This window comes from Pyricularia pennisetigena (assembly GCF_004337985.1).
Source record: "Pyricularia pennisetigena strain Br36 chromosome Unknown Pyricularia_pennisetigena_Br36_Scf_15, whole genome shotgun sequence".
Lineage (NCBI taxonomy): Eukaryota > Fungi > Ascomycota > Sordariomycetes > Magnaporthales > Pyriculariaceae > Pyricularia > Pyricularia pennisetigena.
Window position 1 is genome coordinate 71,442 of NW_021940927.1, and position 26,642 is coordinate 98,083.

The 26,642-nt window shown below is 48.4% G+C and overlaps 4 protein-coding genes across 4 annotated transcripts; 1 reads left to right on the top strand and 3 right to left on the bottom strand.

Annotated features, from left to right (window-relative positions):
- Positions 1–451: 451 nt before the first annotated feature.
- On the bottom strand, positions 452–1,948 carry PpBr36_11223 (uncharacterized protein; the record flags this gene model as incomplete). Its single annotated transcript, XM_029898325.1, has 2 exons — positions 1,574–1,948; positions 452–1,514 (listed from the first exon to the last, which is right to left on the bottom strand). The coding sequence occupies exons 1-2, from the start codon at positions 1,924–1,926 to the stop codon at positions 452–454; spliced, it is 1,416 nt and encodes a 471-aa protein (XP_029743392.1). The 5' UTR covers positions 1,927–1,948.
- A 7,012-nt stretch (positions 1,949–8,960) lies between these two features.
- PpBr36_11224 (uncharacterized protein) lies at positions 8,961–9,483 on the bottom strand (the record flags this gene model as incomplete). Its single annotated transcript, XM_029898326.1, has 3 exons — positions 8,961–9,094; positions 9,202–9,334; positions 9,376–9,483. The coding sequence occupies 3 exons, from the start codon at positions 9,481–9,483 to the stop codon at positions 8,961–8,963; spliced, it is 375 nt and encodes a 124-aa protein (XP_029743393.1).
- Positions 9,484–9,928: 445 nt separating this feature from the next.
- Positions 9,929–10,222, top strand: PpBr36_11225 (uncharacterized protein; the record flags this gene model as incomplete). The annotated part of the gene is made up of 1 exon (XM_029898327.1): positions 9,929–10,222. The coding sequence occupies one exon, from the start codon at positions 9,929–9,931 to the stop codon at positions 10,220–10,222; it is 294 nt and encodes a 97-aa protein (XP_029743399.1).
- A 6,351-nt stretch (positions 10,223–16,573) lies between these two features.
- On the bottom strand, positions 16,574–17,461 carry PpBr36_11226 (uncharacterized protein; the record flags this gene model as incomplete). Its single annotated transcript, XM_029898328.1, has 2 exons — positions 16,574–16,899; positions 17,116–17,461. 2 exons carry the CDS (start codon positions 17,459–17,461, stop codon positions 16,574–16,576), a joined length of 672 nt encoding a protein of 223 aa, XP_029743394.1.
- Positions 17,462–26,642: the final 9,181 nt, after the last annotated feature.

The window sequence follows — 26,642 nt, forward strand, 5'->3', positions numbered from 1 at the left end:
TCCGTTTAAAATTAGTGCTAGGGAAGTTCCAAGAGGCGCCAAGTCGAGACAACCCCGGGCGTTTCAACGCGCAGAATACTCCTTCGTGGTTTAAACATAGCCCGGGTTCCGAACCACTTGGAAACCCTGAAACTGGATATACGACCCCAATTTGAGGCGCAAAGTAAAGGTTTGGTCATATCCACATTTGAAACAATCAGAGATGCCAACAGAACTTTTAGTCTTTTCTCCACCCAAGATCAAAACTTGGATATAGGTGTCAAATGGTTGTATACCTTGGCCTGATAGACGGCCTAAGGACTTCCGTTATCGAGGCAGATAGGATGGATGTGGTCACCGAAAATACGAAGAGTACAACTAGCTCGTTGGATCATATACTACAAAGTAACCCCAAGTTACAAGAATGAACTGATATCAGCTACCTGCTGCTATTTTTGAGTTCTATCCACAATCACTTATTTCCCGTATTGTTACGGATGTTGGTGTACCTTGAAGCAGGGTAGGACAGAAGATTTTCGGAACTTTCAAGTTTTTCGAGCCATCTAGCCATATTCACGACAATACTATCAGCACCAGCTTTATCTTGTGAAGCTTCCCAGAACATAACTCCCCCCAGTTGCTTTTCTGTTAGATAATGTGATTTTTCTTGAGCTGATTGGATGTTATCGTACGATATAAGCTGACCAGTTGATTTATCAAAGCTATACGCTGCTTTTGCCAGATTATCATAATAGACCGTGGCCCCAGGGAGAGGCAAATCTTTATAAAACCAGACACCCGCCTCGAAAGAGCCGTTGATCGAAGCGATGTAAGGCTCGCCAAGCCCACTTGTTTTATCAAATGACCGTCCATATAAGGGCAGGCCGATCACTACCTTCCCTGATGGTATCCCTTGTTTCATATAGTCTGTTACCGCAATGTCAAGACTAGCCTTTATACTTAAAGGAACTGACGATGCCGGGTACACGTTGGCTTGATGCCCCGTTGAGGTGTCCCACGTGCCAGCAAAGTCATAGCCCATAATGGACCAGAAGTCTATTTGAGTATCCATCGCAGTGAAGTTGAATGCAGCGTAGTTTTTGGGGCCTGCAGGTCCGGCAAAACTAAGTAAGAAGCGGTAGCCGGGCGCGTTCCGGGCAGCATAGTCGTCAAGGCCCTTGCGCAAATCAGTCAACAGCTTTACGCAATCTGTGTTGGAAGCTTTGTCGTTTGGGTACTCCCAGTCGATTTCAATTCCATCCATTCCCCAATTTCCCATGAGTTCGACTGCGGATGAAACGAAAGCCGCCCGCTTGACAGAATCGGAGGCCACGGGTCCGAACTTTTGTGACCACCCGTAGCCCCCGACTGCTAGGAGAACCTTCAAATTGCGATTCTTTTGCTTCATCATATAAAGCTGTTCCACAAGGCCATGGGCTTGCTCTTCGTTATTCTCCTTGCATGTAACAAAAAGGTTATCAGGGGTGTAGTCGTCAAAGACTTTTTGGGTGTCTGCGAAAGGGTCAGATGAAATGCTTGTTTGTCTTTGTTAGCTTGAGCATCTACGTTAGGAATGATCAGTTCCGAGACTTACACAGTCCCGTTTTCAAGAATATCTGCAAAAGCATATTGGATATGAGTGATGGAATCTACGGGAACTTGACTGGATATAAACTTGACTGCATATATGCTCCAGTTCGTAACATATAGAACGCTGCGATACCCAAATGTTGACGATATTTTGCCTTCATTAACAGTTGCAGATCGATCAGGGAAAACGGCAGAGCCATTAACAAGCTCCACCTCGGCATTGGTGTCACAAGTCAAGCCAGTTGCCCTGGGGATGTTTTTTATTAGTAGAGAATCAGCCTCCTTCCGCGACGAGCGCTGGACATGACCAGCTAGCACCACTGCTGATAAATTGAGCAAGAAAACTAGAGCCCTCATCACAAATGCTGTGGCGATAAGTCTAATGACTGAACATGTTCAAGAGTTCTGTGCCATTTATAGGGCACATTGAACAGGGTCCGCCATAATCAGCTCTGTAGTGGCCATGACCTGCATTCAGTAAGACAAGGCAGAATTCCTAAAGGCTACCCAGCCAAGAAAAACCAAAAGCCAATTATTTCGTTAACCAAGGTTAGTTGCAGAAATCAGCCCGTAAAGACTAGCACTTTTTGAACGGCTACAACCCTTCCTGGGATGGGCTAAAGCAGTTAATGCGGGCCACTCACGAAGCCAAACAAGCGTTGATTGAGGAAACGGCTATATAACAACAAGAAGAATTCGTCAAAAATGCGCTGTATAGGGATAGAATTCGGGCTGTTTAACCTTGGCGGAATACCAACGTCATGCCCAACGGTATTCAAACACAACAGAAGAGGTATTTGGAGGACCTTGGTTTTACCCGGAGAACGTTCCAGCAGTCAGGGAACGCCCTGCGAAAAGGGAAAAGACCAATTCACAAGGTTCACAGTCATTGTTCGTCGATAAAGGGCCAATTTCAGCCGGAATTATGAGCACCCAGATCAATATTACCGTAGATGCCGACTCTCCCTGTTCTTTCAGCATATGCGTATCACGGTCCTCGCAGTCAGCCTCACCTACCGCCCCAGGCAGACCCTCCAAGCCGTTCCTACGCTGTATATTATTAGAAATACCCTCCCCCCTTCAAAGTGAAGACAATATACTGGCTAAAGATCAGTCCTCGCCACCAATACCGGGTGGTAGAAGATACGAGTTGGAACTACCCGAGTCGCTTTGTAACCGCTTGGGCGGCCAGAAACCGGCGATTGAGCAAAAAATCCAAAAGATAGGTATCTACAACAAAAATCACAGCTTCAATTTATCTACAAATTTGACCTTTTCCGTTGTTGTGATATTGATATATGGAAACGAACTTCTGTGAGTTACATAGCGTGGATATTCCTCAAAGCTATTACAGTCAAGGTATCGAGTAGCCTGTCCTTATGGTAAAGTACAGTGGGTTGAAGCAACTGAGCGTCTGACTGGGTAAATGGGGATTCTCAATTACTGGGCTGAAGTTATGATCAATTCCTGAGGAGGTAGTAAAGTTGACTGCTGCTGAGCAATCCAAGGCTAAGTCTATTTACACAGTTAAGAGTGCGTCCTTATGTAGACTATGCTCCAGTGTGATCACTGTGATCACCTCATGATGTCAATGATCACAGAGTCCTGCTCACTTGGATCACTTCATGATCCTAATGGTCGCTCTCTTGGCAATCATAAGGGGTCACGTGACTCCTTCCTTAGGTAATCCTGGTGTCGTGGTTGGTATTCCATCTCTGGGTGAATTTCGTCGAGAGGGTTGTGACCCCACCTGGCCTCCCTGGTACCGACCCAACCCTCTGCTCGTAACAAACGCACAGTTTGAGCTCTTCCGCTTGGCAACCTGTGGAGTGTGTGGATGTGCTTCGCTATCAGGGGGTCCTGGGCAGCGTGGATGTTTGAGCCTGTTCGTACTTTTCCATTGGCAGTCCTCCCGCTTTTAGTACATAAACTCAATGTTTAAAATGTGGGGACAGCCTGGTGCTACTTGACTCTACTTAACAAGGTTAAAAAGATCCTGGAACTCTTGGTCACGAAAAGCAAACAGGTCCATTCCCATGGCAGGCCCAGGAAACTATGGACGCCAAATCTGGGCGAGTTACACCGAAATTCACCAAAACAACCTTACGACGTGCAACTGACAATTAATGGCGTTCACGGAGTTCAAGTCTCAAGTTCCGCCGATATTCGTACGCGTTGAAGCGGCTTCAACGAACGTGATATATTGTCTTTGCCAATATTCCAAACTGCTTTTGACAAAGCTTTGTATATATAAGTTAGAAAGCACAGTGTTCCATCGGAGCTCACTGAATTTGCTTCTTTAAGCTTTTGAAATGCAGTTTTCCCTATTTTGTCTGTTGCTGACAATAGTAGAAGGTATACGCCACTTGGAGGCTTGCAATGCCAGGCCACCTAGCACGGTGCCCTGCTTTAGGTATGTCTAACGTTGGAACACATATGCGATGTGAGTTAACACTTTGAAAAGCTGTTCACTTGGCATCGCGGCACACAGTAACGGTTCTGCTTCAGTATCTTCCACACCCTTGCCAACGTCAGTAAAAGCCATGAAATACTGCACGACTGTATACATGAGAAGCTTACCCGTTGTAACAAAGCACATATTATTACAACCACACACAACACTGGAAACGATCGATGGAACCTCACATACCATTGTCCCTTTTGCCACAAGTAGTGGCCCGTGCTAGTTGAGTCTGGGTGCGTCAAAACAAGGGTTATAAGCGGGACCGGGGAGACCAGATAGAGTCGTCCTACACTTGCCCAGGAGAGATATCCCCGACGGAACCCAAAATTATGTACTGTAGGGAAGGAAAACCTTGTAGGACGCCAAGGACAGGGATCGTTTGGAATATGGTCGGGTCATACTGCTTGTAGATGTGCAATGTGTAACTAATCAATACTTTGTTATACATGATCGCGAAAGCAATTGGAAAAGCTCAGTCCAAACCCTTCACGCTTGTGAATCCCATGTACCTTACTCAATTTGGAATGTACTCCTCCCTTTCGATTGCCGCCCCACTTCATCGTCAGCTGCAATTGTGACCATACTACCTACCTTACGTCCTCGTATCCGTAACATGAACTCCACTCATCCAGGTAATTCAATGAACCAACAAGGCAGTGGACCCATATAAAGAACATAAAAAACAGTGGTTTGGGTGGCTTCCTGTCAACTGAGCGAATACCATACGGGCTGGCGATCTTTTACCACATCGGGCCAGCAATTCGCGGATCTTTCGCATCAAAGATGCGAAACGGCGCAGAGGCAGGTAAGATTCTTAAACCTGGTTGTTCTTGAGACTATGCGAAGGGCGCTGACCGGTCTAAATTAGTCGTCCAAGGGACTGACTGTGGACCTAAAGTGATTGGCCGTATGATGAAAGGGGGAGCAAGATGGTTTTTTAGGCGGCTGTTGATAGGTGTTTTGTAGATCTTAAGATCAGTAGAACAGTTTTCTAGAGGATCATAACTATCGTCTTGTATTCATCTGTCTCTTCTACCTTACAGAGGAGGAGGGAGCTGTCAAATGGCCTTCCTCTAAATAGGTATCCTTGAATCACGTGTTGAGTCCATAGGATGACTCATGTGACCAGTTGAGGGCTCTGGCTTGGGCAAACGTAGGCAAAAGACAGGTGCCACACCTCAGCCTGCTGGAACTATGCCACCAACAATGGGTAGATATTATTAACATACAAGAGGCGGCGTGCTACCTGGGAACGAGGACCCAGACGCATCCCGGCTATGACATTTTCGCACCTATAAACCACTGGAACGCTACAAGCTGGGATGAGTTTGTGGCAATACGGCTCCGGGTGCTCACCTACTTCCGGAAAAAGGCGGGACTGCGGGTCGTTCAACGTCGACCGACACAAACGCAGAATGCGCTCTGGCTGAAAATCAATAGGATTCGAATGATGCACGTTTACCGTGACGTTTTAAACACAGAAATGCTGGACCTGGTATGCGGCACGGAGATAACGGGACCTGCGGTTGTAGGGGGAGATTTTAACCTTATTGCGCAGGCGTACGAGCCGAACCGTTCTGACGCGCGAGGAGGGAGAGAACTTACCCGGTGGGCCGAAGGGAGCGGGATGGCATTCACTGGAGGAATCGACGTCCCTACATATTAGGCAGGGGGGGGGGGTGCTCGATATGGCTTTTTCCAACATACCCTTCGCCATTACAAAGGTTGCCGAGGATTTATATACCGGATCGGACCATTAAACGTTACGACAAATCTCCCGACCAAAGGCAAGCGATATTTTGAGCCCATAAACTACGTGATTGGAGAAAACAAGCTCGAAATGTTCCGGAATTTGGTGTGCGTCGGTATAGCTTCATTATTCGACCCCGAGCGCTACAAAAGGAAGTGCTAGGCTGCTTTTCCAAAGATGACGACCTAAAAGAGGATCCGCTCGACGGCTGGGTCCAAAAGTAAGCGGAGATACAGTGGGATACAGCAATCTCTGCGGAGGAGGCGGAAAAGCCCTGCATCGGGGCGCAAAGCACGTCTCCAGGTACTGGCGGCATTACAGTCCAGCTGCTCACAGCCTGCTGGACAGTTCTCAGTGAGCCGGTCCGCAAACTTTATCAGCGGTGTCTGGAGCTCAGCTGGTACCCAACACCGTGGAAGCGGGTAGAGGTCGTTATGCTCCCTAAAGTAGGAAAAAAGACAAAACTAGAGTAAGGTCATGGCGAACAATCGCCCTGCTCTCGTGTATAGGCAAAGGCTTGGAGAGAATCTTCGGCAGACGCATAGCCTAGGCGGCACTCCAACACGGAATCTAAAGCCCAGCACACGGAGAGGCGCTCCCACGCAGGTCTGCAACAAATCTCATTTGCGTCCTTACGCACGATATAGAAATGGCTTTGGCGGAGGGGAAAGCGGTTACATGGCAGATATAATAATAATCGTTCTTCAGCCTTTAAGGAAATGACATGACATTTGCCTTCATTTGCGTGTAAGCAAGTGAAGAAAAGTGTAACAATTCTCCATGTCATGGTAGAATGTATCGTCATTCTAGCACAGTAATTAGTTCGGGGCGCATCAGACCTTCAATGTCGCTCATGATTTGCCGACCGAGGATTATGGCGAGAACAGCTTGCGCAATGTTGACTCTCGGGCAGGCTCACTGGCAACGGGGCTTGTGTGTCCAGACGATAGATTTGGCCTTTGTGGGTAACCTGGCGAATATGGGTCTGGACCTAGTGCCTGAGGCTGCATCATTGGCGCAGCCCTATCCATACGTGAGATACTCAGAACAGTAACCTTCCTGGCCTGGCATGCTTACATTACTGGCTGTTTACGGTCAAATATGCCTAACGCTCGTCTGTGTCCGCACCCATTATACTTATTCCAACTGGATGTCATCAATGAGTTATTTTCTTCGCTGCTTATGCCGTTCTGGATATTGCCCTTGCTAGCCCACCCATCTCAGTCTTGACTCATTCTAAGTTAGTCAATCGTGCTTGCCACTGAGCATTTCCTACAGGCTGTTGTAAGTGAGGAATACCATTCCGATTGGGTGCCTCTGCTCACCAAAAAGGCTATAGTGCTAAAGTCTGCCAATTTGTGGTGTGTCCCGTGGTGCCATTATTTATCTTGGCTTACCGCAGGCCCACTGCCATGAATTCGTTCTCTTTCACCGTTCTTTCAAACCTTCCAACGTCCCCAGCGTCCCTCTCCGACAGAGAGGTTTCATTTTTTACGGCAGAATTTTTCACTCTGCCCGCTCTCTTGCTGCCCCCACCCATAGAGCATTCGCCTTTCGGTCAGCTACAATTACAAATATACCGGCGTTCGTTCCGAATTTAGAGCACAGGTGCAGCACAAGGAAAGGAAAGGAAACGGTGGGCCAGGAAGGTTGAGCCTCTATAACTACGTCTTGTATACCTTCACCCCTGTCTACCATCCTTCACAATGCGCTTCTTGATTGCCGCCGCGGCCTGCACAGTAGTCACCACGAGCGTCCAGCCAAGAACATGGTCGCTGTTAGGCTGCGAGGCGACGGCCACGATAGCGGCTGTTCGTTATTTGTCCTCCGGGCCGTACGGTATACTAGAACCTGCTCAGTATCTCCTGTAGGTCAGTTCTTGATATGCTGGCAAGGCGCTGCTTGCCAGCATATATCGCCCTGGACATGGTATTGAGTGATTTTCACCCGGGTTCCATCGTCCACGGTCTCTACTGAAATAGCTCCTGTCATGCAGAGTGGTAAAATCTGCGGCGCCAAATTCACAGACTCGCACCCAGGCAGTGTTGACTTGATCGCATGCAACAGCCTTGGGCTAGATCTTGTAAATTTTGTAGATTTTCTACCAAGCTTTGTGTCGCCCTGTCTCTGCTGTTGCTGCTAAGGTGGGCCCGAACCTTGTCCATTTGTTCAAAGACCCAAGTCCTACTTTTGCTACCAGAACGGATTGGGTCTACAACGGTCTGTTTTAGCAATCTCGACGTCAAGGTAACAGTTCGTTTAGATTTCCCGATAGAACTTCTGGTAGAGGATCAGAAACTTCCCAAGTGCATGTATGTATTCACAGTATGTAAGCTTTCGCGCCTGATTTCAGGATCTCCGGCCTTGCACAAGCTTGGCGGCCACGTTTGATCCAGTGTTGTTGCTCAGGGTCGGGCGCCTTCCAGGAGCTATCTATCATACACCACGCCTTTCTCACTTTCCCTACAGTCTGTCAATCCCACTGGTACCAAGCGCCCGCGCCATTCCTCAATAGTGTTAAGGTCAGGGTACCGTGCCTGTCATTCAGCTTAAAGGGGGCGTGCGGTGTAGGCGACTTTTAGCTATCTTGGGGTGGCTAAGCATTTTGGTGACAGAAGAACTATGCCGGGCAGGGACTGCTCGAGTTGCGCCACTGGATTGGGTACTATAACCTTTGACCACTTTCTTGCTTATTAGGTTGGAAAGTCCCCTCTATATAACCTAATCTTTGCCGCACTGCAGTCATGAAGTGCTAGCTAACTCTATAAATGCCGATTATGGTGAATACTGACTTCGTCGCTGGCCATAGCGGCTTTACCATGTAGGTAGACAAAACACGATGCCCTGTCTGATAGCCTCCAGCATGAGGGTTCTACCTCTCAATACCTATCATCTGTCCTGGTCTCAAACGCCAGTTTCTCCCATTTGGATTGACGTAGGCCTGTTTTGGCGCTTCGCGATTACCTACTACACTAGGATGCAGGTAAAAGCGGGTGCTACCAAGCCGCATGTTCCTATACCAGGTAAGCAACCAACAAACCAAAAGTCAAAGGCATAAGTGGCTGATTAAGCTACTTAGGATTGGGGGTGAAGTTGACCCTGACTTTTCTGAGGGTTAGGTTTTCCGACGGGCTCGTTAGCAACCTGAATGCCGTCATCCGGAAACTTAGCTTCCAACTATGAGATCTGGAGATTTTTCAGGAGCTTGCCGCTTATCAAATCCCGAGCGCGGCTCTTGCCGTCCTCGAAGCGACAGGAACCGCAACTCTCGCTCTCTATGTGGTTAACGAGCCCGCCGACTGTCTTGAACCCTGTGTGACATGGGAGCTGGGGGCAATGGTAAGTGCGTTGCCGATCTATAGGCAAACACAGTTTGTCAGCAATTGTTTTCTTTTATGAGTGTGTGCCAAAAACCTACGCGCGGGTGAACTCAGATGTTTTTTCAGGTGGGAGCTCTCGCGAAAGACCTTGTTGCACAGACAACACTGACTATCATCAGTAGCCTCGTTGTGGGTGCGACCTGTCACTGTCTTTTCAACTGGGTTGGACGGCTAGATCAATTTCTTGGTGAGCTGTCTATGAGGCGCAGGACGGCGTAAAACGTATCCAGGTTGAGGAACTTGGCCTTGGGGCGCGTGCTGTTCTCGAGGTGATAGATAAGGCCGCTGGCTGTGGCGAGTTGAGCCTTGCAAAAAGGCATTGGGCCGGTTGGCTGCGGTGAACGCTCGACTTAAGATGCTGAGCACTGCTACTCAGTACACTTCTGCAGTATGGGACGGGGCCTTTGTTTTAAGCAGCATTGGGATTGGTTGAGTGACAGATGTGAGGGCTCCTGGGCTGTTGACAAGATTGAGAGCCTTTAAGTCAATATTGACCTGTAAATTCTAGCCTCAAAGATATGCGTAAAAGCGGCAAGGCGCGAAAGCGCTCCTAGGGCCAAGTGGGAAAGCATTGACCTTCATGGTACGCAAAAAGCGAGGCAGCAAACGCCGGTAGATTTTGGAACACTATCGACAAAAAGCCAAATCACCGGAAAAAATAACATTCTAAAATATAAATGCAACAACGTGATCCTATGCGCGATTGATCCCAATTGGGCCTGTTTTCATTTCAAATCCATTCAATTTGCTAGCTTAACCATTCAAATGACTATCCTTGGGTACAAATGCATCTTCTGCAAACGGATAAAGCCTGTGTATGATTTTCACTTTAGAGACAACCGAGGAGAGGTAACCCTGTTCGCCTGTTTAGGTTGTCATTCTGAGGGCTCCGAGAAAGACTGCATTGCCGTTTGTCCTTGTACCTTGAACACGTTCTCAGCGTGTCTGCGTACCTTTAAGAGCACTAACTCAGTCTGGCAAAATATGGCCTATATGATCGCATTTAGAAACAATAAAGATACTGGAAGAGCCGGAAATCAAGATACTCAAAACAACTAACGTATAAAATTACGCCGCTTTTAATTCAAGTCTTCCGTACATGGTTTGTCGCTCACGTTAACAAAATTCATGGCAGGAGATGTATGATGCGTCTTCACAGGCAGACTTCTCCAAGGTTCTGGCTTCTGCAGACGGTGTCAAAGCACGGTTACAGAAACTGATAAGTCTGGGATCCGATATAGCGAACATGCGGTAGCGGTCAAGTAATGGTTTTATTCAGCCGACGTCGTATCAGGTCCAGCCGGCAAGTAATCGACATTTTTGTGTTTAGATTTTCACTTACAGCGAATATACAACTTCAACCAATCCTTTGCCTATGTTTAAATTGAACAATAGCTTAGGCTGCTAGGAAGCTTTTCGCCTGTCTTTTCAACGTGTTAGTTATGCAATAGTATAGTTTTAGTAGATCTCCCGCGATAATGTCTATGAGGCAAGCAAAGCTTCCGATGCTCGTGGTAGACTAGTAGATTTAGTTACCCGCTGCGTCTGATTGTTATATTCTAATATGACCAATGACCAATTCCATCGCTCAAAGCATTCAAAGTTCTAATCTTCAGTGACAACAAACTGGGTCTAGCCGGGACCATGCTTGATCGTATCTGAGAAACAGAAAAGAAGCCGGTACAGACACACTTGACTACGAAATATCGGATGTGTGACATTCAGACCCTGAGATGACCAGACCCTGACCCTGACCCCTGGCCAACGACCCACCAGGGTGACACCCTTCATCCGCGTCGTGTCAAGCTCAGCAACTTTGTTTGTTTCCTTTCCTCTCCTCAGACTAGAATCTTCATTAGTAGGTGCCAATAGACTAGCCCCTGGCCGTAACAACGCTGAGTGCCAAAAGCGGATTTGCAACCAACATAGGCCTGAGAAGAGAGCTCGAAACCGAGGTGTGTTTCTCCATGCTAGCCATTGTTGCTTGGATTAGGTTGGTTCAAAGGACAAAAAGCAAGTTCTAGACGAAGCATATCCCATGTGGCTCTCAGGTTACTAAAACAAGCCAGACGTTTCTCTGCTTTGCTGCACGTATTGTCGTCAGTGGCCCCTGTCCAACATTCCTCCAGATGCAACTTAATGGGCAAAACAGAACTGCAAAGGGACTTTGAGATATCGTATTGGCTGAGCTTGTGCCTTCTTATCTAGACCCTGCCAAGACAGATTACTCAAGTAATGCTCTACAAATAGTCTCTACATTCACCACCGAGCGGTTATATCTTCTTGGGCAAAGAACATCGGCTAGTAGATATCGTAGCCCCACCGAGCTACAAATGGTACCTTTCATCAAATTCAACATGTCACTTCCCGAGATCAGGAGCATTGCATCTCAGCAAGATATGCTAAGTATAACAACTTCGAATGAGAATTTTCCAGGATGCATCAGTACGGAAGGGGAAAGGCTGGAAGGCTTGGTAACACAAGTATGAAACATATACTGTAATAACCTAGCTGATTATCGCTGACATAAGTGGTTTTCTAGCTCATCTGTCTTTTCTGGGCCAAGGTCAAGTCCTCCAAATCTGATCAGGCCGACGAAATACTCAACCCGATGCAGCTTTCAGAGGAGTTTCGTGGACTGACCCCTCCGCCTGAGTTCAGAAAAAAGGTCCACGAGAGTCTCTCAATGATGAAACTTGACATAAACGTTGTTCTGTTAGCGCTCTTGTTCATCTATCGCCTTGGGGTTAAATCGAAGCGTCTTGATGTGAGAGAAGGCAGAAGTGAGCTTCTGCTCATAGCACTCATCATTAGCAGCAAAGGTAAGTTATGGACTACATTGACCTCGTAGGAAGGTGGGCTAGTTGAGAATGTGCTAATTCCATGGCTTGAGCAGTACTCAAAGATAATGTCTGGAGCAACATGGCCTGGGCGACGACTTCAAAAATCCACATTAAAGAAATTAACGCTCTGGAGATCAATTTGCTGTCTGCAATGGAATATAATTTGTTTGTCACTAGGGAACAGTGGGTGCGGTGGTCAGGTGACCTTGCCAGATTTTGGAATGCTAGTGAACGGATCGCTGTTCATGAAGCTGGAATACAAGGCTGCAAAATGCGTTCTGTTCGGCCTGCAGCAGCTAACGGGTTCTTAGTGAATGTCGACGAGATGTCAGGAAAACGACTTTGCAGCGACGAGTCTCACCCAGGAACTCAAAAAAAGCAGCAGTGATACTAAGCCTGAAGCTTTTTAGCATCTACATGATGTCGTAGACTCGTATGTAACTACTTTTCTTTTGAAAGCTAACATTCGGTGTCCAAAACCCGCTGGACGTCAATTGCTATTTTCGCCCCCCCCCCCCCCCCCCACTTTCTGCTTTGTTCACTTTCTGCTACAGTAGACACTACGGTCCACAACACCAGCTACAACTATGGCGCTGCAAATGGACGCGGCACGGCGTGTACTGCTTCGAGACCCATTATCCCTTAAAAGCCAACTGGTAGCCTTGAAAGCTTCGTGCTGAATCGAAACCGTTCATAGAATACGCCTTACGAGACCGAATTTAAAAGTTTTTATTTGCAAAGTACGTTGTCTTGGCAGGCACTGTTTGATAGCAAAAATATGTGTTACGACCAGGGCAATCACAGAATGGGAGCTAGTTTTTAACACCCATCGATGTAGATTTTACTATAAGGGAAGTAGACAAGGACGCCTGAGTTTGGAACAAATTTGACTTTGCTACCTTGCCCATAGAGCAGCTTTAATAACCTAGGCCCAGTCGGCAACTTCTTTTCCATCTCCATCATTTCACTTTGAGCTTTGAAGCCTTTTTCCATCCCCCCACTAACCATAAGAGACGCCATTATCGACCAGAATCTGCACAATCTCTTTGTGGCCTTTAGATGAAGTGGCAAAAAGAGCGTTTCCGTAGATGACGTTGCTTGCCTCAGTGTGCCGGGTCAGACTAAATATTGCCCGCCTCGTATGAAAGTGACCGGTTTGCACACAATCACACATCCCAGCCTAGCCTGGCTCTTATATAGGTCAGCTCTGATCTCTGATTGAGTATGATTCAAGGGTAGTCATGTAAATCAAGCCAAAATCCCACCAACAATGCCATGGATCCAGAGTCCCTCCAGTGAAAAGAAAGAATGGAATACCAAGTGCAGACAGAAGCTAGCCGATCACATCAGTAAGTAGAACCGGATGAAGAGAAACCCAAAAGCTGACTCGGTTCCAGAAAAGCAGACGAACCTAACCGTGAGCCCCTGTGATGTACGCTTGTCAACCAAGGGACTGCCTACACTTGGACATACACACCGCAAAGCAAGCACCTGTTTTCCAAAAACCTTTCGAGTCACAGCTTCGAAGGGTATAAAGAGCTTTATTCCGATGTTGGCCGTACGTCTTACGCCACTCTGACAGACCCAAATTATCATAGAACAGAGAGCGACAGAGTCACGAGCGAGGAAGAAGGTGTGTCAAGCAATCCCAGGCGAATGTCTTGGACCGAGTTGGAAACTAAGCTTGCCAATTTGGAAAGCAGATTTGCCATCTTGGAGGCAGATTTTGGACTTCGCAACGCGTGGAAATTCACGTTTCTTGGAACGCTTGTCTTGGTTACTATTGTAACACTGACTTTATGTTATTGTTTGTATTGAATCCCTAAATGTTATTTGGCTTCACGTCCCCTGACCTTTGGGTGCTGCAATACTCAAAACATCGCAGGCCGCAACCCGCAGCGCGAGAACGACAGTAATCTCAGCTTCGTTATCTTTTTAGATCTGTACATAGCACAATGATGAATACTTTATTCTTGTTCAGAGAGCATGTTGCTGATATACAATCTATACTATTGCTATCTCATGGCTAATCGGCAGCAAAAAAGCGCTGTTTTCCCACAGTGGTTTTATTTTGACAGGTATGTGAACGAGGCGCAGGGGACGAGAAGGTGCCAAAGGGTGCCAATGTTCTCTAGGTTTCCTGTCAACCCACGCCTGTCAATAATGCAATATTGCATGGCGTACTAGATGCAAACTTAGCCAATGGCCAGGTCTGAGTCATACACCTAGCAACACTCTCGAAAGTCCGGTTTTGATGTAACTGTTGGCTGCAGGTAGACAAGAGGGTGAAGGCTTATCGGATTTCGGGGTGTTGTATATCGGTGACAAGATCGCAAAAATACTGGGTGATAACCTAATAGCAGGGATACCCCGAAAGCAAATCACAATAGCAATTGCGAGCTTTTGTGACAAGCTGAAGGCTCAGCACGCGGCTGGTTGAAGCATGATCCGCCTTGACTTCTCTTCCCTCCACAAATTTATGCCAGCACCAACAAGTGGATCATCTGCCGGGAGAAGCAAGGATCCACAGGGCGGGGGCAAAAGCAGAGAACCAACAACCCCGAACTTTACCCGAATAGCTAGGAAGCTCTGCCCGGACCATACTCTCCATTCGCCCGTGATGGGCCGTGCGGTGATTAACTGAGCCTTCACTCAATTGAAGTAGAACGCAGGACTACGCTACTTTTACCTCACCTCAATGAGTTGGATATGCCGAGACTCCTTCCCGCTGCTGCATGCTTTGCCCATGTTTCGCAGCGGCCTTTGGCTTTCGCCAGAGGCTGCGGACGGCAAAGATAACAAGCCGGGCCTACAGACTGTGCTACAGACTACAATGCCTACAAATGAACCAAGAAATAGGCCACAGATGTCCACTCCGTCCTGCTGTACTGTGCACCTGATGACATCAATCTTACTTCTTTTCAAACGCGGTAAGCACATCGCAGTGGCCTCTTCCAGCCACTGGCTCCACAAGCGCCAGCCAGCCCACTTTATTTTGCATATTGTGAAATCTTCCGTGCTTGCGACCAATACAGTACATAGTAGAACGCACGGCCTATCGAAAGACCAACAACACATGTGGCGATTGGTTCGCACCAACGCAGAAGGGGCTGAGAAAGTGGGCTCCTACCCCAGACATGACCACATATATTTCCAAACCAACCAAACCCTCGTTTCGCTACCAAGCTGTCGGTACGCATCACAGAACAACGCAGGGGTTGTCAATTACAAAGCAATTTCCTCCCATATTCATAAAGCCCTCATTTCGCTACCGACCGGTCGGTACTGCTCCTGGAGTGTAACAGAGGAGAACAGTCACCAACGCACAAGACTGATCACACAGGATATGGAATCGCGGCTAGGATCAGTCTGCTCAGCATCCGTACGATCCTTGCTGACGTCAATAGAAAGCTCAAATCACTTGGATCATTCCCGCCAAGCACGCAGCCTTGGTCTGTACTGTACCCTCCCTTGTTTTGTTGGCTCTACTCCTGCTGCGAAGATGCTTCGACAAGTGTGGACCTAGACTAGAAGGAGCATTTGTTCGAGCGCCGAAGCTATTTCTAGCCCCTACAAGTGGAGCCTTACCTTCTCTGGATCGCATTTGTCTGGAACTCGCCCTCAGCATTTACTGTCTGCTGGATGTTTACCGGTTGTCTGCGAGAGGCCGGGGAGACGCACTTCGTTGGAATGCGCATGGTGATCAAAAATTGCGCATGCCGTTGCGCACGTGGGGGAGGCACGTAGCTATATTGGCCTACATGGTTTTGTTGTCGCTGTCCACATAGTTGTGCCAGTGATGCCTTTAACAGCACTCTGGGTCGCCGGTTGGAGGTCACTGTTAGGTGGTAACTTGTTTGCTGTCGGCCGAGGGCTCATTGGCAAGCTGCGACCATCAAATTATAGCCATTTACCCCGGCAGCGACTTTTGCATGTGGCGTCTTAGCTAGCCTCTCGACACTGTCCTCCGCGACAGTAAACCTTTTCGTTCCTCGGGTTTTTTGTTCAGTCCCTTCCCAGGTCCCCCAACATCTCCAGGCTGCACCCTTGTAGTTGCTTTCATGAGTCAATCACGGATTGAATAGACAGCTACGTAATGGATGCCATACATCAATAGGTTTCATAAGCCGAAATCTGCCCAGTCACAGAATCTATCTGTCTCACTACCTTATATTCGCACCCTTGACGTCTTAACGGTACTGCCTTAGCGGCGGCAACTATGAGGAACTCGTCGAATTAAAGAAGACCAGTCACCAAAGTCATTAACGTCCTGCTTGTACTAGCCCTCTTCATTAATCCTAGCGTCACAGGTCTCTCAATAACGGACTTGCTTGACAACATACCACTTTGTGCTGTAAGTGTCAAGCTTATGGTGGGAAGATCAGCGGGAACGTGATGTATCGGTGCGAGTTGAGCGACAGTGAAAGTGGGATAATTTGGAATCTACGCACAAATCGTTCTGCGTAGCCGTATATGTTTTTATCTCAAGTTTGCTCTCTCGAGGCTTGCTTAGATTATTGAAAATCTTTTTCTCAACCCATAACCCTCTCCATCTCTTTGCATTCGATTAGTTCTTTTTGATGCCGACGGGCATCAGTAGAGAATACCATTGAGGCAACGGATGCGCCTGCTCGGCGGTCATGAGCACGTTGTCAATGTTGTCGCGGCGCCATTGGATGTGGAACGACTGATCGGGTGCCGTATTGTTATCGAGCAGGTCGCTGCACCTGGGGGCCGCCGCCCTTGGGTGCCACAGAGCCGAGATCATACGCCACATGACCACCAACCAGTTGTCCTTGGTGGTAGAGAACCTCGATATCGGTTGCTTCATAGGTAGACTTGCGCGTTGCGTCTCGTGTTGGCTGCTCTCGCCATTATTTTCATGTGGCGGTCCTGGGCTTGAGGAACGATTTGTATAACCTTTCCAATTTGATGTCGATAGCTGGGCCCTGCTTTCTGTAATCAATCGATGAAGATCTGCGAGGGGTCCCATTTCTCTGATCGAAAGACCTGTGATGTGAGAATGTTCAGCATATAAGTTCAATAACTAGAATGCCCGGGAGCGATGCAGACAAAGGAGGAAAATGATGTCGATAGGTGTCGTCATACCGCGAAAGGAGTCCTTTGGCCAATCCCGCCTGACGGGCGCCTCATTTGCAGTGGATCGTGACCGGGTAAATTCCGTCGCCAACGATCGGAGATCCGTGTCCGAAACGGAGCGCTCTGGTTTATACTCAAAGCCAACAACACGCTGCAGGGGCGTGGATGCATTTACTTCTATTATTTTCCGCGAAGCACTAGAAGGACCGGCAATTCTGGAAGCGGAAGTTGTCGGTGAAAGTGGAAGACGCATCCATCTCTTTGCCTTTCTTGGTCTCTTGGGTTGTGTGGTGTTTGTAGTGTTTGCCTTCTTCACTAAGTGCCTAGGCTTTCCACCCTTCCAATATTGGCTCATTTTAATGAACCTTATGCAAGCGCAGAGTGCGAAGGAGTCGCCGCGCGTGATAATCCTGGCGGCTAGCGGTGCAGCCTTTCCTGGTTGTATGCGTTTTTTTCTCTCAAGTATATGGCTTTCGTGCTATTGAGTTACTTGCCAAATACGGCATAATTACACATTTGAGGCTTTTGAGCTGCAGTAGCGAATTGTTTCTGCCACAAAAATGCAGTTTTGGCCTCCGTTCAATCCACTAGCTTTCTTGCTCACTGAGATGGGTGGGCTAGCAAGGGCAATATCCAGAACGGCATAACCAGCGAAGAAAATAACCCGTAAACAGCCAGTAATGTAAGCATGCCAGGCCAGGAAGGTTACTGTTCTGAGTATCTCACGTATGGATAGGGCTGCGCCAATGATGCAGCCTCAGGCACTAGGTCCAGACCCATATTCGCCAGGTTACCCACAAAGGCCAAATCTATCGTCTGGACACACAAGGGTGTCTTGACAGGAACAGAAGATCCCGCTTCAGTGGATGGTCGAAAGCTATAACTAGACTAGAGTCAACGCTTAGGATTAGGGTTAGGGCTCAGTGGTTTTATTACCCGCGTGAACGCTTCCCTTCGGTTACAGATATCGGTCCTCTCGTCAGTTACGTGAACATAGAAACACTATTACACTATATGGGCGAGGGTGAGGGTTAGGGCTTTAATTTGGCTTTTATTGCTTTTCTAGCTACCTTGGTTCGCTTGGTTTGCTATAAAGAGAAACGCTAACTTTTAACATGCGAGGTTCTGTTACTTTCTCCTAGGTCCTATGGCACAGCCCACTCCTAGTCGATCTGATTGATGCGGTCGACGTGATTGGTCGAGTAGGTTCCGTGGTCGGCGGCTCTGATCTGGATTCTATAACGTTTGTCCAAGTTCAATATACAAATATCGAAACAACAAAAAAAGATCTAGATAAACCCAATCATATCATCACATTCGATAAGAGCAAGATTGAATGCCACTTGCTCAGGTACTTGCGTAGACAGTTGGTCAGTGCATGGACGGGTGACCGCTTATGGCTTATTGGCTTATCGTTCAATCGTTTGCTTATCGGCTTATCGGTTGCCGAGCTACTGCCTTGGGAATCGCGGAATATCAGCTTAACAGGGCGCGCAGTCCCTGAAGATTTACTTTACGACCGGCGATTCCGGCTAAAGCATGAAATACGTTTGGCCTGGCATCTCCGTGTCAGAGTGCTGACAACGCGTTGCTTCCTACCCACTACGTCTCCTAATCACTGTGAATCTCGCTCCCGTAGTCATGCAGACACAGATGATATGGCAGCACATGGCGGATGGAAATACAGTTTAGGGTTTCAATATATAACATATAAGATCAGTGTTAAAAGAGCAGCCAAGACAAGCGTCCCAAGGAACGTAGATTTCCACGCGTTGCAAATTCCAAAGGCTACCTCGCAGTTTGCGAGCCTACTTTCCAAATTCCCAAGCCTAGTTTCCAGCTCGGTCCAAAACAGTCGTCTAGGATTCCTCGACGGGCCTGCTTCCTCGCCCTTGACTCGATCGCTCTCTGCTCTACGATGGTCTGTGTCTGTCAGAATGGCGTAAAACGTGCGCCCGACATTGGAGTAAAGATCTTTATACCCTTCCAAGTTGTGCCTGGAAAGGTTTTTCGAAAATAGGTGCTTGCTTTCCGGGTTGTATTTCCAAGTGTAGGCGGTCCCCTTGGTTGACAAGCGTACATCACAGGGGCTCACGGTCAGGTTTGTCTGTTCTTCTAGAACCGAGTTAGCTTGTGGTTGTCCTGTCATTCAATCCTACTTACTAATGTGATCGGCGAGCTTCTGTCTGCACTTGGTATTCCATTTTCTCGTTTCGTTGGCGCGACCCTGGCTGAATGACATTGTTGGCTCCCGGGGAGTTTGCCTTGGTTGACATGACTGCCTTGATGATATTGGGTTGGAGATCGAGCTGATATATATAGGAGCCAGGCTGGGTTCTGTACATCTGTCAACAAACCAATACCCTTAAACGACGCAGACAGTATCTAGTTTTATCGAAAGTTTTGAGCAAAACTGATGAAAAATAGCCAAATTGGACGTTGCAAGAGACTGATAAATGTTGCTCAATGTCTGATTCAATATCTTCCGCAGTCTCATAAGTCTTCTATCAAAGAAAAGCGTAAAACAGGTGGATCAAAATGGCTTCTCAGCAGCACTAGTTGAGAGCAGGAACTGGATCTTTCGGACTTATTTTTATTTATCAGGGATAGAAAACGTGGTTTCTCGCTCGTCTCGATTTCTCCTATGATACCTCCTCCTAAGATATCAAGTCCATCGGCTACCTGACATGATGACAATACCCACTCTCAGAAACCAGACCGCGTGTCTACGCAAATACTGCACCTCAGACTCTCCTAGTTCATCGGAGACCGAAAATGATGAGTCCGAGACTGCAAGCACGGAATTTTCAAGCTTCGACGGCGACGCGGATAACGGGACCAACGTTTCCACAGAGGATGAAGATGAGCAGCAGACCTTCAATGAAATTGAGCGTATTTTGTCGTTGTTGCAGCCACTCGCTACTGATCTGCGCAACGACGTTGCCTTGCTGCAGGATAGCATTCGGGCTTTTTTGGAGGAATGCGGTATCGCTATGGAGAAGCACCAATTGTCAAGTCAGACCGTGAACTGACCTAGTCCGACGAGGCCAGGTAGATAGATGTTGGTCGGAGTGGACCAGAATCGGATGTGTCACGATGGCAGGGATGCACCTGCTGTGATAATAGTAATTACAGTCACTTTCTGAGCATAGAATATTCAAAACACTCAGACTCAGATATTCAGCGCCCTCGGTCGAGATGACCTGCTCGCTTGGGTCGTTCTTGCGTACTCGGCCGTCGCAGTGTGTATCATGCCGCTTTGTAGGCGCCTGTCTGTGCTGGCAGACTTGAAGCTGCAGTTTTACATTCACAGCATCGTATTCTTTGCAGGCGTGGTTGTATCCGGCACCGCTAAAGACATGAATGCCGTGATCCTTGGACGAGCAATCAGCGGAGCGGGAGGAGCAGGACTCTACCATGGGTGAGACCTCCGAGCTACTGCACCTGATTCTCCATCTAACCTCCTTGCGGACAGTCTCACACTTTACAGCATTTTATATCATGGTCCAGATGATGCACTAAGCACAAGGGCTATCATAGACATCTGCTTCGCATTTGGTCTATTTCTCGGTCCGGCCATTGCCGGTGCATTCGCAGACAGCTACACGGCTACGTGGCGGTGGGTAAGTTCGGACCCTGCTCGCAGGACGCATGCACCGAGCTAATCTTAACAGGCCTTCTTCATAAACATACCAATATTGGTTGTTCTGTGGATAGCGTGCTACTTCTTCCTCCCCCCATTGCGCCTAAACGGCCAAACTCGAAGCGGCATTGCAGGAAGCTCCAGACGTCAGTCCTGGTTGGCAGAGACCGACTGGCTGGGTTGGATTTTGCATTGTGGCTCATTCATGATGCTCCATGCATGTCTGGTCTTCTCGGGGCATCGCTGGACCTGGGGCTCGACTTCTGCCGTCGTGGCTTGGGCGCTTACCGGCTTCCTTCTGGTTGCCTACGCGGCACAGCAGTTCCGCTGTATTGGCACCACTCCTGCATCTCGCAATATCACTTTTAAAGCGACAAGTTTTGAGCAGATTTTGGCCGTTACCGTCACCAGTATGGCCTCTGCCTCCTATGTGGTCACTCTGCAATACGCGCCGCTTGTATTTCCACTTGCCCGAGGATCCACCCTTGCCAAAGCTGCTGCGCATCTCCTGCCATACATCGGATCTTTACTTTTCACAAGGATGCTCCATGAGACATTGTTCAGGAGAGTCAGGATTGACCCTGGTCTCAACGTGCTCGGTGGCGGGCTTATTCTCGTTGCAGCAGTCCTGCAAACGTCCATCGACCCATATCGATCTGCCGGCATCGTCATGGGCATACTCGCCATATCCGGGGGAGGAGTGGGACTAGTGTTCCGGCAAACAGCCATCCTGCTAAAGGACCAGAGTCAGCAGAGCGTTGAGCGAGCAAACAGCTATGCTACCCTGTTCGCCACAGTGCACTTCGGCGGCATCGCCCTTGCTACCTCAGTCTGCGCCTGCATATATCAGAATCTTGGTTTCAGATACCTCAGCGACGCATTGCTCAGTCGTGGGGAAGACGATTTTACAGGCGACGAGATTTGGAGAATTCTTGCAGGTTTCAGGCATCCTAGCCTGGAGGGAAATCCCTCTCTGGCGGATCGCGTAGCCGAGGCGATCACAAGGGCGATTGCCTGGTACAGCTTGTCCATCAATCTCAGATGTTCCGTTCGAATATGCCTGTGGCTCATTGGTCTCCTGGTTGCCAGCTTCCCCTGTTGAGGAGAGCATTAGCTACGTGGCTCCCGCAGTGGCAACTTCAGCAACGTGAGTGGCCAAAAGATGTTAAACCCTGGCCAGGCAGGCGTATCGCAGGAGGGAGCTTAGTAGCTACGGTATAGTTGAGACGCAAGCTTGCACTACCATACACTTCTTTACTTGCATTGGGACGCCCGGGATTTTGGGACTTTCCGCGCCAGGGACATTTCTTTCTCGGGGCCAGTTGTTTGACTTGGATCTTTCTCTTGACGCTACTCGAGTGAGAGGACGTCCTCGGGTTTCTTCACACCCTTGGATGTTTGTGCACCGAGCCCACGTCAGGTATCAGGGATAGGTGTATCAGCAATATCGGAATGTTTTGCTGAGATTTCCGGCAGCGTCTTAGCAACGAGATATAGCCTGGTGGCAAGGTCGGATATGATCTGTACAGTCGGCCAGCATAATAAAGCATACAGACAGGGTACTTTGCAGGGGGGTTTTGCTGGGGGATTCACCAGGATATAAATTCATTTTTTTGATCGGAGATTCTTTGTTCCAGCGGGTCTTGTTTCCCTTTTTGCAATCAATTGTAGGGACCGCAAAGATAAAAGATTAAATCGCAACCTAGCTAACCCCCCAGCTAACCCCCCAGCTAACCCTCCCTGCAACACACCCTGTCTGTATGCTTTATTATGCTGGCCGACTGTAGCTTTATGAGCCTCTATTCAGCTTCTTAAATGAGTCACTGAATATGTAATATCCACTAATTGACTAAAATCACAAGCAGAAACACGAGTTTCGCAAGCCATTCTTGCAACTCTTTCAGTCTCGAGCTGGAGCTTGCCTGCCTTCACGGCATAATCTTGAACGATTCCGTCTTGACCTGGTGTGCAATCTGTGCATCCATAAGTATTTTCTCGCGCCCAGCACAGCATCACTGTAACTATCCCATCGCTTAGAAAGCCATATTCAGATATTTAGCTGGTTGAGATGCTATTCACCAGCCAAGTCCATCATGTACATAGACTACCGCGGCTACTTAATAGCCATTGCCCCGCAAAGAAGCGAGGAGTTTCGACAGTAGCTCTGTCAAGGCTTAGCTGACTCGAAAAAAAGCATTGCCACGTCGCTATTACAATGTCGGTGCATGCAGGTGACATCATAAACGCTCCTTGGTCTTCACGGGCCACGGTTCTCAAAGTTCTTTTTGTGGTCCAGAATGCTGATCAGGACTTTTACGGCGTTCTCTACTCCAACCCGGATCCACTCAAATGGGACTGGCCGAGCTCGACTGGAATCGTATGGGTGTATCACGATGGCCTACAGATTAGAACATGGCAAGAAGCCGGCCAGAAGCCTAGCTTGACAGATTATTCGTCAGATTTTGAAATAAAACAAATTTTTGGACACTACGAGAACGCAGAAGGTCAGGTCCACTATGCAGTCAAGTGGGTTGACTATGCCTGTCCCACCTGGGAAAGTGATATAAATGACTCCTGCAAACACATTGCCGACTACCACCAGCGAGTTTCAGGCCCGGGTTTGACGCTGACGGATTATTAGGCGTGCGTTAAGGTTGTCACAGCTACAAACGTATGATACTGTGCTGCGGGAACTGGCTTGAACTGGAGGATTTATACGTTGCAAGGTTGATAAGGATAAATGTGCCGACTAAGAAAGCAACCTATGAGTAAAGTGCTTTTGTTTTTAATACCCAAGCATTACCACTTCCCGACGCATGTTCAAGGCCCAGGTAGTGGTAGCCAGGTGTGTGGATAATCTATAAGATCTAGTGTTGCTGTGGACGCCAAATGGGGTTGCAGCCAATTTGAGCTTCTCGCTCGATCCAGGGCGTGTGGGTAGGGTAACCTTTACAGCCAGTTTGTGCTGTTGCATTTAAAAATATGCTTCATGTGGATATTTATTGGAGCCAGTTTGAACTGCCTTTTCTCTTGGCGACTTTGGGGCGTGGGAATTCACGTGCAGCCAGTTTAATCCTTTTTGCTTGGCGATTTGGGGGGTGTGTAACTTCTATGGCCAGTTCTGGCTGTTCACGGGACTGCAAATCAGTAGCGGGTTGTGTCTGCCACAAACCGAAGCCTTGGCGAAGATCCTGAAAAGCCAATTCTGACCAAACCAGCATTCTGCGCTTACCATTTTTCATGAGTCGGGTTTTGTTTGACTTTCTAAATTGCACAATTGTCTTGACCAAGCGAATATTTTTTTTAAAAAAAAAAAACATTTGAGGCGTCACATACAGTACGAAGCTATTGAAACACATTATGGCTTAGCTACCGTCAACCATATACAGTAAGAGGCGCAATGGCCTCGCCAAATATTGTAGTGAACACCTTTAGAGTGATGTTGTGTAGTAACAGTTATAGACATTCGATCTTCGGCCCATCTGCCAAAGTACCTGAAGTAGTTGTGTATTCCATTTGGCTGCTTAGTCGAAGATTCATTGCGACAGTGCGATCGGGCTACCAAGCTATTGAGACTGACTAACCATATGCTACAATGAAGATGTTTAATCTTGACTTCGTCTAGGCTAACAACCGTCCGCACGGCCGTGCAAGGCAGACATAGCAACTGTACCGAGGCTCATTCTGTTAACTGGATCATGAAAATTATGGCCCAGAGAGCTCATTCGCCACTGGCTTTGGCTTGAAATCAAGCCTTTCCCACTTCATCACAAATGCAAGGCAAAAGACCACAGCACCGGCCCCCGCAACAATGAAGAATGTGTTCCCAATAGCCCTGGAAATCTCTTCGACCACAACTCTTGCCAATCTCCGGTCTGCCTGGCCCAGAAACGCAGAATCCAGGCCGCCGAGCGCCTGCCTGACTTCTGCATCGGAAAGCCGAACACCGGCATCGACCAGAGCATCGTTGACATACTTGAACCCCAGGTTCTGGAATATGCACCCACCAACCGACATGAACAGAGCAACTCCGCCGAGCTGCATGATCAAGAAGACAACAACATGATCCGACTCTTTCGTCGCGTCACCCCGTGCCATGGTCTTAAGAACTGCAGCGCCTTGCTGGAAAATCAACCCTACTCCCGCACCCACGAGCGCGAGGTTCCCAATCACGAGACCCATGGGGCTGTCGGCCGTCATGGAGGTTTGGAGCGCACCGCCAACAATCATCAGCGCCCCGCCCAGCACGTAGAGAACTGGGTAGAGTCGCAGGCGTGGAAGCAATGCCGACGAAAGGACCGTCATGCCGACGAAGGTTCCGATGTAGGGAAGTAGATGGACGGCAGCCTCAACAGGGTCGAAGCCTCTGGTGAAGGAGAAGAACAGCGGAGTGTAATACAGTGTGATGCCGTACGCTGCAGCTGCCATGGCGGTTGACAGGCCTACCGGAAGAACTGTGCGCACCTCTCCTAGCGCGTCGGCCGGGAAGATGCGATGCTTACGGGTCGTCCAGATGCACAAGTGCTGCTGCACCACGTACATTGAAAACAAGAGCCCGGCCAAGACCCAGGCCACGATGGCCGAGTAAGAATCCCAGGGCCAGTGCGAGCCGGAGAATATCAGGCTGCTGAAGAGCATTAGAAAGGAAGCACAGTGTAGGATCCAGCCGAGCCAGTCAACATCGACCCAGGCGTGTGATACGGCTTGTTTGGATATGAAGAGAGGCGGGAGGAAGACTTTCCAGCCGGCAAAAAGGACAGCCAGAATGGGTATGTTGATAAACATTGCCTAACAGCTGTCAGCTTCTTTTGGAATCCATGCGAGACCAAGCAGACTCACCCATCGCCATGTAGCATGTGGGTTCTCAGCGAAGGCGCCGCCGACGATTGGTCCTAGCACCAAACCTATGGCGAACCCAGTCCCAATGACGGCTTGACCCCTGGGCGCCTCATATGCCGACGAGAACTTGAAGTTGTAGAGCATTATCCTTCCAGAGACCAACGTCAGTAGGAATGACCGGGAATCCAACGTCGCAACGATCAGAGACGGGTTGCTCACCCCTGGTAGAGCCCTGCGCCACCGATCCCGGTGATTGCCCTTCCGATTATCACGCAGTTAATGTCTGGGGCGGCGCCAGCTATTGCCGCGCCAGCAACAAATATTAGAGTATATATGTAGAACTGTATTTTCAAGTTGCCAAAGGCAGACAGCCTCCGGCACAGCGGCATCATGCAGACGTTGAGCGCTGTGTACCCGATCGCGACCCAAGTAAGGAGCTCCACATGTCCAAAGGCATGATAGACAGAGCCCTGAATGTTTGCGACGTTGCTAACATCATAGCCTATACGGATGCGTCAGATTGGCTGCCATTAGCTTTTCTGCGCGAGATTCTTACCTAGGAGCATGCTAGCAAGCCAGCAGCAGAGCTGTATTCCCGGCCATCTCCAGGCTGGCCAGCCATCTCTAGGGCCTTTTTTTGGGGAGTCACACCGCTGCCGAGGCGGGTTTAGGTCTATCTGGGCACACTTCATGGCTGATGTAAAGAAGTAGTATGTGGTGATATTGCTGAGGATATTGCTGAGAATGTTTTGCTGAAATACGTGGTCTTGAGAAATGATATATGTGGATAAAGGATTAGTCTTTAGTAAAAGTAGTCGAAGGTGTGTAAACGATTCCAGTTGAGCCGTTACACCAGTTTTGGACAGAAATGAGAGTAAACGCCAAATCTGTCCCCAATTATGGCAATGCCGAAGCTGTTTCTGGCTTCTACAAGTGGGACCCAATCTACTAGGAGCGATGGGTGGAGCACTGTACAAAACAGCGCGGGTGGATATGCAAAAAGAACAAAGGGAGAGAACCATAGACGTCCAGCTAACGTCTCAACCATGTCCTC